A 12,995-nucleotide genomic window follows, 5' to 3' on the forward strand; every position below is an offset into this window, starting at 1 on the left:
GAATAGACACGTCAACAACAAGCAGCTTACAAACGCCGTACCTTTTTCGGGGAGAAGACACCCAAGGTGCCTCCGTCTTCTCTCATGGCAACACCCATCTCAGCCAGCAGGGCCTCTCTACAGTGAGTACACATACATCACAGGACAGTGTTTGGATTGTGTGAGCTGAGAGGTTAGCCTGTGATTGTTGGATGTTGCATGAGACACTGCTCATAAAAAGCGTCACAATAGGCTGTCATAACGTTTTACAGGAGTTTAGTCAAACTAACTATTTATGTAATTTTGACCTAATGACGATGACAAACACAACAATCCCTCTCATAGTGTCTCTAATAGTTTTTATGAATGAATTGTCACTTGTCACCTTAAACCTTAATACCTCAAATATCACATGAATGATTCATTAACCACGGGTTTAAAAACATATGGCACCAATGTTATGTGACCAGAATGTGAGTGAGGGATGCAGTGATCATGTGAGCTACTGAATATGCACTCTCTTTAAAGATCAAAGACGAAAAAGCAAAACAGGCAAGTATTATTTTCTAAAAAGACGGTATCAGACTGATATCAGTATTAGTAGCTATTCCAGGCTGTGACCACGCCATCCCTGTTGTTATCTATCATTTCCATTCATAGATTGATACTGACATCTTGCCAGCACATCCTTGAAAACTGAATCTAAATACATGTCAGGGGTTTAATCTAAATGAGGGACTTTATTTTGGTTTTGGAGAAACCGACCTGATAGTAGAACTGTTGAGGTAAGAATAATGGGACCATCCTTCTTGCTATGGAGCACAAATATATATGAGCAAGAGCTGAAGACTACGTGACCAACCTCTCCATGCGAATGGCCTCCGTACGACGCAGCTTCTCCTCCCAGGTTTCATTGAGCTCAGCAATGATTTTCTCAGTTTCCTGCGAAATTAAGAAATGGATTTATAAAGCGCAATTCTATCTGATTTCATTACTTTTTCTCTTAGTTTTTCTCTTTATTTGTATATGAACTTCATTTTTCCAAGCTCTACATCAAACTGAACAATGTCACCCATCTTTCTTACCTTGAGCCTCTCGATGGTCTCTTCACTGGCCGGGCTGAAGATGCGATCATGAAGGTTGGTGATGGAGCCGGCACGGCTGGACAGGGCCGAAATGGAGGGAGACGGGCTCATTCCTGTCATGGCGTGTGTCACTGTGGAGAGATCACCCCTTTGATCGACAGCCTGGCGATTATTTACAAAGTTCTTATAATCGCACAGGTCTGCCAGAGAGAGAGGCGTTGCATGGAGGAGAGCAAGGAAGGAAGTACAGGAGGAAGGGAAGGTAGAAGCAGATGCCAGGTAATTACGGAAAGACATCAGGGATTGAGAGGAACACGCGGAAAATGGGAGAACGACAGGGAGGAGTACAAAAACAAAAAGAAGAGAGAGCTCAAATAATGGATCAAAGAAGCAGAGGTAATTTAAGCCATTACAGACGGAGAAAAAAGAAAAACTCAAACCACCCAATAAATAAAATACATTGAATGTTAGAGGCAATTTTCTCTGACACTCAAATACACAGAAACCAGTCAACAGGCTTGCAAGCATGAGATCATGACCAAATTTAGTGTTTACCAATTTTTATCTTTTTTTTGTTTGTTTTGTCAAACATTTCAGTTTGTTTTGTCTGTTTAGCACAGCCTTTGGTAGCATAACTCCTGTTAGTGCAGGCCTCAAAGCTTCACTACACAGAGAACCTGGATGCAACACTTGTTCCTCACTGATTTAAAATGGCGTCCTCCCAGTCAGTCCTTTATTCCATGATCACTAATAATTGTTTTCGAAGGTACACGCTTTATATCAACTATGATTTTTATGCTGCCAGCTTTTCTGATGCTGTATATTGGAGACAATATGCAACATGTTTGCATGGGATTGCAGGACAAAGCTTTATAAGCTTTTTATAACTGCTTACACAAAAAAAGGGTTTAGAGCCTCCTGTATTAAAACAAGAGGCAGAAAATGAGTGATACCATGGAAATAAGAATTAATGGGGGAAAATGGAGGCCATGTTGCTGAATTTTTTTTATAGATTTATAGTTCATCCTCTGTATCTGGACTTTTGGGAGGGTAATTTATGTGATGCTCTAAACAATTACTGTATGATTTAAATAGTTTTTGCTTATTTATGTCTTATCTGTCTTCACATTATGTTCTCTTGGGGTTGCTAATCAGGTCTCTTGTGTGATAGAGGAGGAAGGCCGGCTTGGGATTCATTTCTTTTAGTTGCAAAGCGCAGGCTGGCTAGAATTATACACACATTTCAAACCAGTGATGACTGGGCCGGTGCAGCGATACGCTGATAGGACAGAGGAGAGAAGACAATGTGTGAGAGACACTGTCTTGGATGTGAACTATGAAAAATAAATGTGCATGTGTGTGTTCACACCCTATATGTCTGACATACATTTTCTGTGACTGGAAGTTGTGTTTACCCCATGTGACACTCACTCTCTATGATGTCTCCCAGACCCTGTGCGTACAGCAGGTCCTTGAGTCGAGCCACCTCCTCCTTCAGCTCACGCACCAGCCGGTTGTTGGGGTCCTCGTTGATCACAGCATTGCAGCGAATCTGTTTGGCGCGGTCAGCGTACCTGGAGGAACAGAAAAGTGCTAATTGGTCAACAGGCCTCTGTTGTTAAGTCCAATTTCCTTGCTAATATGCAAAATATGCATCTAATTGTTACAAAATCTAATCGGTTTACTCTGCGTGTTAAATCTGTGGTCACAGTATGCAGAGCGAAACTGCACATTTATATAATGACGATGTATATTACTTACTATCCTTAAAAATATATTTAATTGACATTTGTTTCTTACCGGAGTGTACTAAGGGTTTCATCATAGTTGATATCAGCCGGGCTGAGGGCAGCCACCATAGCAGTGCGAGAGTTTCCTCCTAAAAAACAGAAAAGAAAACAATGCTTATTCACCACAATCATAATGGGCTGTGCAACAATTGAAATGTTCCAAATACGGTTCTGCAATCAAACTGCAGCTTTTAGCAACTGGAAAAACAACAAGCAATGCTACGTGTCTAACTGATTATGAATATAACTGATTATGTGCTGTTTCTGACAATAATTTTTTTATTTGAAGTAGCAGTAGTGGATTAACCACTACAACTGTCATTTTTGGTGTCTTATAAATCTTTCCTGTAAAGCACTTTTATAAAATAAAAAATCAGTAGTAGTAGAAAGTAGTACATACCTAAGTTCTCCCTCAGTAGCCAAGTCAGGACTGAATCTCTGTATGGAATAAAATTTTCAACCTTCTTCTTTTTCTTGTTCTAAACAAAAACAAAGACAAAATGACTCGTCATTGAGCCTGACGAAAAAAAAAAACACAGAGTACATCCTCTTCCCAGCTGCGGTAGCTCGAATTGCTTACCTTGTTTGGTGCAGAGTCCTGACAGATGAGAGACAAAAGTGTGTTATTTAAATAACAGTAAATGAGACACGAGTAAGTAAACAAGATAAAAAAAAAGTAAAAACATACCTGTTCAGCTAGAGCAGAAATAACTTTGCCCAGAGTGGTTAAAGACTTGTTGATGTTTGCTCCTTCCTGCAAAGACCTCAAATTCAGTTATCTAACATATTTATTTTCCATCAATTATGTGCAAATGTTTTAAAAATGCCTCATAATAATTTATATACAATAAAGGAGCAACCTCCCTCTCACCTTCAGTCTGGTCCCTTTAGCTCCGGTTGAGTCGGCTCTCTCGCTGCCGGCCAAGTCCACCAGACTGATCTTACTGACCTGTATGACGGTAGGAGATAATATTTAAAAACACAAACCTCTGAATTTTAAAATCAACAATGAAATACATTTCACCTGTATCTCACAAAACTGGGCAGTCAAACTTAATGTGTGGTTAAAAGTCAATACTACAGCACTTCTATTAGATAACCACACAAAATTATAATTTATTAAGTGTATGAGTTGAGCTTAGTGTCAGAACCTTTTCTGAACTGTTGTCCGTCTCCATGTCGCGTTTCTTCTGTGTGAAGATGATGTTGAAGACGGCGTGGGAGCGACTGCTGGTCTCATTCATGTTGGTAGCAGCCACAGTCCTGTGGATTTAGTAGTGTATTATTGACTTAAATTCACCACGATCAAATCACTCATGTAAATAATATCCGCCATCCATCACTACATCGACCATCATTGGAGAAGGTTCATCCATAATTAGCAAATAAGCTTCAGTTACCTGGCTTTATTCCCAGAGTCCATCAGGTCCTGGATGTCGTTGTAGGAGGTGACGGCTAGTTTTGATAAATCTTCAACATAGGGTCCCATCAGTGGATGCTCTCTGACCCGCAGGTTGCCTTTGTTTTTGGGGTTCAGCAGGTCACGCACACGCTCACAGTAAATCTCCATGTAACTCACCTGTAGGAAGCAAACAGGAAGTCATGTCATACAACTATGTACTGCAATGAGCTATACAGTGGTTTTAATTGTGTCCTTAACAGAAAAACAAGCCCTAGGCCAAACTAAAGAGCCATCAAGACAATGGTATGAAAATTATTTCTTATGTGTACATTGTTAAAAGTGCTGCTCTTCTGTTTTACAACAGAGTAAAAACAACTAGCTGCAGACAAAAAAGTGCAATACTTTTGACAGCACTAGGAATAACGAGTCATTTGTAAGAACACATTTGATCCTTGTGTGTTAATTACACATAATTATTGGGCTGCTAAGTTTGGAAACAGCTGATATACAGTAATAAAATGATGCCCTCTCAAATAGTGGTGTTTCCTTTGTTTACAGTCTTTGAGTCTCTGCTAAATAAAAATAACATCATTACTAAATTTAGGGAGAAAATGGTGGGGTCGAGATCACTCACCTCCACAGAGTAAGACATGTTGTTGTCATTATTGCTGCCATTGATTTTGGTGAAGAGGTCCTCGCACAGCTAGCAAATAAAGAGGATATATATAGCTTACAACGTTTGTATTTTATAAAACAATAAAAACATCAATCAAAAGACAACTATTGCTGTGTTTTTCAGATTCTCATATTGATCAATGAGAATTGTGCACTGTGTTACCAGAGGAATGATTCCTTGTTGGTCCTGCTCCTGTCGTCCCATCATGGTATAGCTTTTGCCTGCTCCTGTCTGGCCATATGCAAATATGCAAACGTTGTAGCCTTCAAAGGCATGGAGCAGCATCTCCTCTCCAATGTCCCTGTACACTTGCATCTGGGACGCATAGTTGATGTCCTCTGGCTGCAGATGTGGAGGGAGTGGAGTAGAAATATTGGCAAATGAAGTTTAGAGATGTGTTTTTCACAGCATGACATGCTGCTAAAACAGAATTTGTTTTACACCATGAAATTTTAGTCAAACTATACAATTAGCCATTAGTTTGAGAGACATTTTTTTTCTTATCTGACCAGCAGCAGTATGTTAAATAAATAGAGATGGTGAAACTCACCGTAGTGTGGGACCAGTAAGAATAGTCAAAGTTAAAGCTCTTGTTTTCTTTTGGCTGTTTTGGATTCAGGATTGCTAAAAAAAAAAAAAGGAGCAAAACAGACCCATCAATTTACTAAACACAAAAATAAATATACCTTTCAATGCAAAATGACAGCTTTTTCCAGAGTAATTTGCACAGTGAATAAGACAATGTACTAGGGTGTTAAGGGTGTTACCCACTCATGCTGCTACACACCTACAGTTTATATTATGTCATGTCCAATACAGATGAATCCACTGCTTACAATCAAGTACTCTCATTTTCGACTTACTTTCATGTAATATGATCGTACAATGATTTTTTTGATCTTAGTTTCTTTTCATATAAATATTAAGATGATTGTTAATGACAGAGTAGAATGAAAGTAAACAGTCAAACTACAGACAGACAGACAGACAGACCACTGGATTGTCTAAACAGATCATACAGGACTTATTAGACTTTAGGGAGTATCAATAGCAGACATTTTAAATGCACCTTCATTCTTTATTCATCCTAACAGAGAAAGGGTGCAGTGTATGCGCAGTCAAAAACAAAAGCAAACTGAGCAGTAGCAGATTCTGCTTGCTGCAAACTGAATCTAGTGTGTCGCCCCATGCAGATAAGTTCAACATAGCAGAAAAAATGTCCTGCTGTAACATGAACTCAGCCAGAAACAACAGTAAAGCAATTTAACAGTTAAGCTAATTAGCTGAAAACAATGAAAATTTGAATCTTTGGCTGTAGTGAGGTCATTAAAAACACTGACAGGCACAAACGCGCGCACACACACACATACACTGTGTTTGACATCAGCTGACCCTGTCAGGGCTCAACCATAACAATGGAGTCTCTTTGGTTCCTGTAGCTCGTGTGATGAGAGCGCAGAGCTGTGGCGGTCACTGAATCCTACACACAGTGACAGGGCTTCAGGCCTGACTGAAGCTTTTGTTTCCCTGTCTAAATGCCAAGATGGCACATGCTTTCCTGCCCTCTCTCCTGCTACTGGAGGCCAAAGCTGCCTACCGGACAAATATCTGAGGTGAAATGCAAAACTTGGCTCAGTGATGGGTCACAGGACTGCAATATAAACAGAACCACAGAGTCACAACACTGTGGCTCGAATGAAAGTAAAACAGAGGACGTATGATTTGCCTAACACTGCAAATGAAGATAAAACTGCTGTCTATGAATTATGACGTACCTAATAAAATGTTAAGTTTCATATTCCTGTTAACATGTTGCAAAGCATAGTCTAATGCTGATGGAATCTCCAACAGGACATTCAAATCTGAACAATAACGTAATGTAATCTACATAATATGACAAAGATTGAAATACATGTCTAAATCCAATGATTGCTTATTCTGAATAGGACCTTATTTAACTAGGTAATCTGATAATGCTGTTAACAAGACAGTGTCTTATTCAGACTATTGTCTTAATCTATCTGATAAAAGAATATAGGTATCTAGTAATTACTCTCTTTACATGTTGGGATTGAAGCAGCAGACTAGTAGATCTCAAAATTGAAAGTGTTGACAAATACTTACAATTAGTCTGGTATTTTTGCAAAAATCTATTTACATTATAGCTTTGACAAGGTTGATATGTAGCAAATGGTTGTCATCTAAAAGTTGGGATCTGTCATAATCAGTATTTTGAAAACTGATGAATAATGTATAAGTGAGTAAGGGCAAAGAATAGTATGAAATCTAAAAAAAAGTATACAGGGCAATTGCATGTACATGTACAACATCATATTATATAAATGTTATTTCATATTTTTGTTTATCTACAGACAGTTGCAGTCTCAAGGTTGACTTATTTTCCTATTAAAACAAAGTGAGCAGCAGATCAATACTGTAGCATCTGTCAACACTGTCACATCATAGTGTATGCCATCATACACAACACTTCAGGTCGTACTCACTTGTGGTGTTCCCCGTCATCTGAATGATGCATTTACTATCCTTCCCAATCTCTCTGGAGTTAAAGGGTCGAACCCTCACAGCGACTTTCACCGACGCCGCTGCCATGATGCAGGTGGGTGTGTGATCAGGGGGAACAGCTGGAGATCCTTGTGGCGACACACACACACACACACAGACAACGTACTCCTGCACAGGCAGATAATGAGAAACACTTATTAGAATTGTCAGCAACATTTGTGAATATGTAGGAGAGAAGCCCACGTTTGTTGTCAAGCACCTATACGTTGTCACTACATTACACCGCAATAGTATTTAATAATCTGGCAAAAGGATTTGATTCACTTGATTCTTTTGTGGGTTGTTTATGTAAAGATAGATCCATATTGAGGACACGGCCTTGACAAGAGCATACAGCTGAGAATAACATGATCCTCCATTTTCAGGCCCTAAATCAGTGAGTTTGGCTTCAGGCAGAGACTCACAGCTCCTGCTTCACACTGACTAAACGTCTGGGTCATCAGTGGTCAGAAGGATCATCAGCATCCCTCATATTCTACAGTAAAATGGCAGCTTTTTCTGCAGACATCATCCTCTAACCTCAACCAGCATGAGCTGAAGGCCTTGTGGACAAACTGTCTCAACACAGCGCAGACAATAACACATTTCCCTTGTCTAAGTAGACCTGTGACGATTGTTTATCTTTACAATAATTAATCCTCTGATCATTATTTGAAATAGGTTCATCTGTCCATGACCCATTTATTTATTTATTTATTTATTTTTGTTGTTGTTGTTTTTAAGGCTACGTTTTGCTCCACTTGATCATGGCGCATCAGCATACAACCAATGACAAATCCCTCTTAGTCACATATATGTATATATATACATATATATACATATATATACATATATATATAAATTGCTGTTTCTGAGTAAATACATGGACGAAAGCAATTGTAACATTCGATTGGACATTTATATATTCATATTTGTATAACCTGTGTATAAATACTGTCTCCTCCATCTTGCGAAAACTGCCGCACCTCAAAAACAGGCCGCGTAAACACAAACGGAACAGACGCTGCGCCAGAAAGCAGGTCAATTCACACAATCGTTGTTTGAATCACATTTTCATCCATTTTGGCATTGAACTGTGTATTTCACTGACTCGCAGTTAAGTGCGTTATTCCATGAAAACATAATTGCTGGAAGACAGCGACTCACAGAAAAGAACTCGCACGTTAAAAATCTTGTCACCGTCGTTTCTAGATAATGTACACAGGCCCTTTACGCGTCACCTGTCCTCATCTAGGCGTGACACAAGAAAAAACATCACACATTCGTGTCTTACCTCAGCAACTCAGCCTCGAAGACCACAGTGGGACAATCCTCTGTCCATTCAAACCTCCTCAGATTTCCTCAATCTGCAAACCGTGATGGTGCGTGTCTCTCCCTCTCTCAGTTAGTCTAGCATCCTTCCTCCCCTCGCATCCATACATGGAGAATCCGCCGGGGAAAAGAGCATCAATTTTGGGTGGGCTGATGAATACAGCGGCGCTTCAGTGACAGAGACAGGAGGAGAGAGGAGGAGCGAGATAGATCAGCAGCAGGGTGGATGTTCCAGCGCGCTGTGCCTATGTCGGTCTGAACGAAGGGAAAATGGCGGTGTTGCTGTGGCAGGGATGCTGCTGGGAGGCGGTGGTGACATCAGCAGCATCAGCATCATCAGCAGCCATGCAGCTCAGACTGAGGCAAAGCAGAGAGGAGAGGGATCACAGCCAGTGGCGTGCACAAACATTTCAGGGTGCAGGGACTCAAGTGAGGCAGATGAATCATATTAATTGAAATTAAATGAATAGATTATGCACATTTCGTACTTGATCATGGACACAGCCATGGATGGACGACTGAAGAACTCAGGGGGGCACAAGACACAGGGGTCAGCGAAGGGCACCTGGACTTGCAGAGTCTCTATATAAACCAAACACATTTGTGCAGATTTCATACAAAGTCATTTCAATGTGCTTTATGACACAGTAATACAAAATTAGAATTAGGTGGGCAGTGCCTCTAATGGCTAAAATATATAACTACTTTAAGTCCAAAGATAGGTCCAATACAAACATTTCTTGTTAACATATAATACATTTTTGAAGTAATGCAGTGAGATAAAAGGATTGCTTTTACCTTTTGTCCTCTCTGCTTTTCCGTAATACAATAGCCAAAGTAAAATCCACTTTGTTGGTATAATATATACTGTGTGTGTTGTGCTTTGTTATTGGTAACTAGTGTGCATTAGGGCCTTTTGTTACACTGCTGGTTGAAAAACATGTTTCTGTCTATCTCCTGTATGTGAATGATAGGCACTGCAATGAAAACTGCATTCACTCACTCAATCTTCTGCCGCTTTATCCTCCACATGCAGTTTGCGTGGGTCATAGGTGTGGGACAATGGTAGCTCAGTGGTAGAGCAGGCAGTCATCAAGACTAGAAAAGCGCTATATAAACACAAACCATAGGTACACCCTGGACAGGTCGCTAGTCCATCACAGGGCTGAATAGAGACAAACAACCATTCACTCTCACACGCACTTAGAGTGTGCAAACCTAAAAACACACAGGGAAAACACTCAAACCCCATGCAGAAATGCTGAAAACTGTATTATTTGCAAATAAACATAAAGGCGACCTTCGATGCTTCACTATTTTCATTTGAACTCTGCCTTAATGTAACTAAAACGCAGCTTATGTGTAATTTAAGTGGTCAGATACTGATTAAATCCATGTGATTTACACATTAGTTGCACTGTGTACTGTTAAAAGGACTGTTTGTCCCCCTCTAGCGCAAAAGTCAAACTCCGCCTATGCACAAAGACAAAGCTGCTTAAAGGTCCAGTGTATAAAAAAAAATGAGTGACATCTTACGGTGAAACTGCAGATTGTGACAAATGGAAACTGCAAAGACTCCGCTCACCCAGCCCTTTACCCACGCTCATGCCAGGAACTATGGTGACCTTCATATGCCAAGAATGATGTTATGTCTAAGAAAGGATGTTGTTTGCCTTTGTATACACCGTAAGCTGCCACTTCAAAACACATGCTCTAACTACAGTTTGTCCATTCAGACGGCTGTAGAAACATGGCAGTGCAAGATAGAGCAACATCTAAAGTACATAGAAGGGCTTTATTCTAAGGCTACAAAAAACATATGATTTTAATTATAAAGTGAATATACACCTTTGGGCAACGTATTCAATTTTCTACCAAAGAAAAATGTTACAGAGTGGACCTTTAAAAGGAGTCAGACCATTTGTTAAATTAAATGTAAAAAGTACAAATATAAAGACTTAATATCAGAAGCAGTTAATGCACACTCAGTAAGATTACACATTAATCAGCTTGTGTCTCTTTTAAGCTGGGCGTTCTCTGTGCGAGGGGTGGGCAGGCCTTTTACATGTCCAGTGACCTGTTGCTCAAGGTTTTGTCATGACAGAGTCGTATTTCCTTTTTTTTTTTTTTCACAGACCTTGGAAGGTCCATGTGGCTAATCATTTTTCATCTAAAACAATATGTAAAATATTTCTGGCCTGAGTCCACATGCCTAAGCCACTATCTAGCCAACTTTACGACGCCGATAACCTGCAGGTTTGACACAACAAGTTGGATGTTTAAGTGAGAGGAGACTAACAGTTTTTGACTTGTTTTGACTTGAGTCATCATACATGAGGGTCTTCTTTGCACTGTCTATGACGCAAGCAGTGACGTGGAAGGCCTACCAATTGGTTAAAAAATAACTCATTAGTACAAGATAATGTCTCTTCACTGCGCTGCACTATGGACAAACAGTTTTATGATGTCTTCTGTGAACAAATATATCTATCAGCGCCCCTTCTCTTATGGTGTAGATTTTGAAATAACAATCGATAGCAAAGGTCAGTGGAAAAAAAACACCAAGTCCCATTTATTTACAGGTGGTCTAATTATTGACTAAGACAGACTCGGAGAGGGCACTTTCTGCTATGCCTGCCATGACATAACAAGAAGACAACATTATCAGATTTTGACTTTTGTAACTTTTTCTGTATAATATATATTTTTTCCTTTAATGTTACACTTATTTTATATTATTACTGAAGGAAAATAAGCTTTAATTGTTTCTTTTTGTCTTCAGACAAAAATACTGCTTCTATTTATATGATGTTTTCAAAGTCATGTGGACACGTAAGCAAAACAAATATGTAAATGTCCCATGAGCATAAATCATTGCAAGATATCAGTGTTTTGCATGAACAGGAATTTTGGAAAACAGGATATGGTAAGTAACAGTAATTCTGGAATTCCTCCTTCTGGCATGGACTAACTTGTACTTGTTTGACACTAAAATGAGAACAAAATCATTGGAACAAAGTCCCAAGTAAATCACTGAAAACCAAATGAAGACATGATCATTCAGAGAAGAGGTGATCAGAGCGTGATAGTCTGAAGTCAACTTGTGTTTCTAACCATGCTGAAGAGCCACTTGGTCAACATGATTGTGTGTGTGTGTTAATGAATCCTACAAAACAAGGGCAAAGTGCTCATGCATAATGTAGTGAACTTAGATTCCTGCAATTAAGAAAACTTTTTTTTTCCGTTGCGTTATTTTATTTATTGTTATACACCAAATTAAATGTGACATCCAGTGTTTGGATTGAGCCACATGGAAACAATTGAAGAACAAAACATCTGTCTATAAAATGAACTGCACAAGCCTTTAATGACGCACTTGACAATGAAATTGATCTGTTTCCTCAACTGTGTATTTATGGGGCTACTAGGGGGCGGGTGTGTGTATCTACATAGTTACCAGCCACCCCTTCCTCCTCGGAGAGAGCAGATTGGCTCTGAGAGGAGACTCCTCTTTACAAGCCCAGTGCTGGCAGGACAGGAGAGTCAGACAAAATCAACAAAACCACCTGCAAACTAACCAGAACTGGATCCAAGCTGATAAGGTGCTCACATTTTCCTCAAAAGTTCAACAGTCAGGTTTATTGGACTGGAAATTGGGACAGGCAATAGAATTGAAATCAGCACCAAATGTGAATATATATATATATATATTTAAATCCAGGTTGAAAAAACATCTATTCTCATAATTAATTATCTCTTCTCAAGCACAACTGTAATCTTTAAACCACACTTTACATTTAAAGTAAATTATTGTTTTATGCTGGACTATAATTTAACTTTTTCCAATTTTTCTGTGGTTGTTTTTTACTTTAGTACATTGGGTTTGTTCAAATGTATGTGTTTCAATGTTACCAATTGTTATGTAAAGCACACTGAGTTGCCTCTGTGAAGGAAATGTGCTGTACAAATAAAGCTCCTGTGCCTTGATAGTGTGGATCTGTGACAAAACATCCACTATTGACTCTTTGCAACAGAGATATTTACATTCAAATTAGATTAGAACAAAAGTGAGCTTGCTTGACACATAAACATTTAAGTGAAATATGTATTTGTTCATTTAAATGACCAATTGTGGTTCATTTTATTATTATGAAAATGTCCACATTAAC

At 39.2% G+C, this 12,995-nt stretch overlaps 1 protein-coding gene across 9 annotated transcripts in view; it reads right to left on the reverse strand.

Annotated features, from left to right (window-relative positions):
• The window catches only part of kif1ab (kinesin family member 1Ab), a 24,827-nt gene extending 16,056 nt beyond the window's left edge, over nucleotides 1–8,771 (reverse strand). For 3 of the 9 annotated variants that reach the window (XM_044020719.1, XM_044020737.1, XM_044020710.1), the window contains exons 1-15: nucleotides 7,437–8,771; nucleotides 5,483–5,556; nucleotides 5,095–5,274; nucleotides 4,891–4,959; nucleotides 4,255–4,433; nucleotides 4,006–4,117; nucleotides 3,726–3,803; nucleotides 3,543–3,608; nucleotides 3,435–3,452; nucleotides 3,255–3,333; nucleotides 2,865–2,943; nucleotides 2,496–2,638; nucleotides 1,065–1,264; nucleotides 842–921; nucleotides 42–117 (exon numbers count right to left, since the gene is read on the reverse strand). In XM_044020719.1, coding sequence (XP_043876654.1) covers nucleotides 42–117; nucleotides 842–921; nucleotides 1,065–1,264; nucleotides 2,496–2,638; nucleotides 2,865–2,943; nucleotides 3,255–3,333; nucleotides 3,435–3,452; nucleotides 3,543–3,608; nucleotides 3,726–3,803; nucleotides 4,006–4,117; nucleotides 4,255–4,433; nucleotides 4,891–4,959; nucleotides 5,095–5,274; nucleotides 5,483–5,556; nucleotides 7,437–7,671 — 1,668 coding nt within the window. In that variant the 5' untranslated portion in view covers nucleotides 7,672–8,771. Of the gene's footprint in view, nucleotides 1–41; nucleotides 118–841; nucleotides 922–1,064; nucleotides 1,265–2,304; nucleotides 2,344–2,495; nucleotides 2,639–2,864; nucleotides 2,944–3,254; nucleotides 3,334–3,434; nucleotides 3,453–3,542; nucleotides 3,609–3,725; nucleotides 3,804–4,005; nucleotides 4,118–4,254; nucleotides 4,434–4,890; nucleotides 4,960–5,094; nucleotides 5,275–5,482; nucleotides 5,557–7,436 lie in introns of all 9 variants that reach the window. The other 6 variants (XM_044020767.1, XM_044020759.1, XM_044020728.1 and 3 more) reach the window with 4 other exon arrangements.
• Nucleotides 8,772–12,995: the final 4,224 nt, after the last annotated feature.

Source organism: Solea senegalensis, linkage group LG1 (assembly GCF_019176455.1).
Source record: "Solea senegalensis isolate Sse05_10M linkage group LG1, IFAPA_SoseM_1, whole genome shotgun sequence".
NCBI lineage: Eukaryota > Metazoa > Chordata > Actinopteri > Pleuronectiformes > Soleidae > Solea > Solea senegalensis.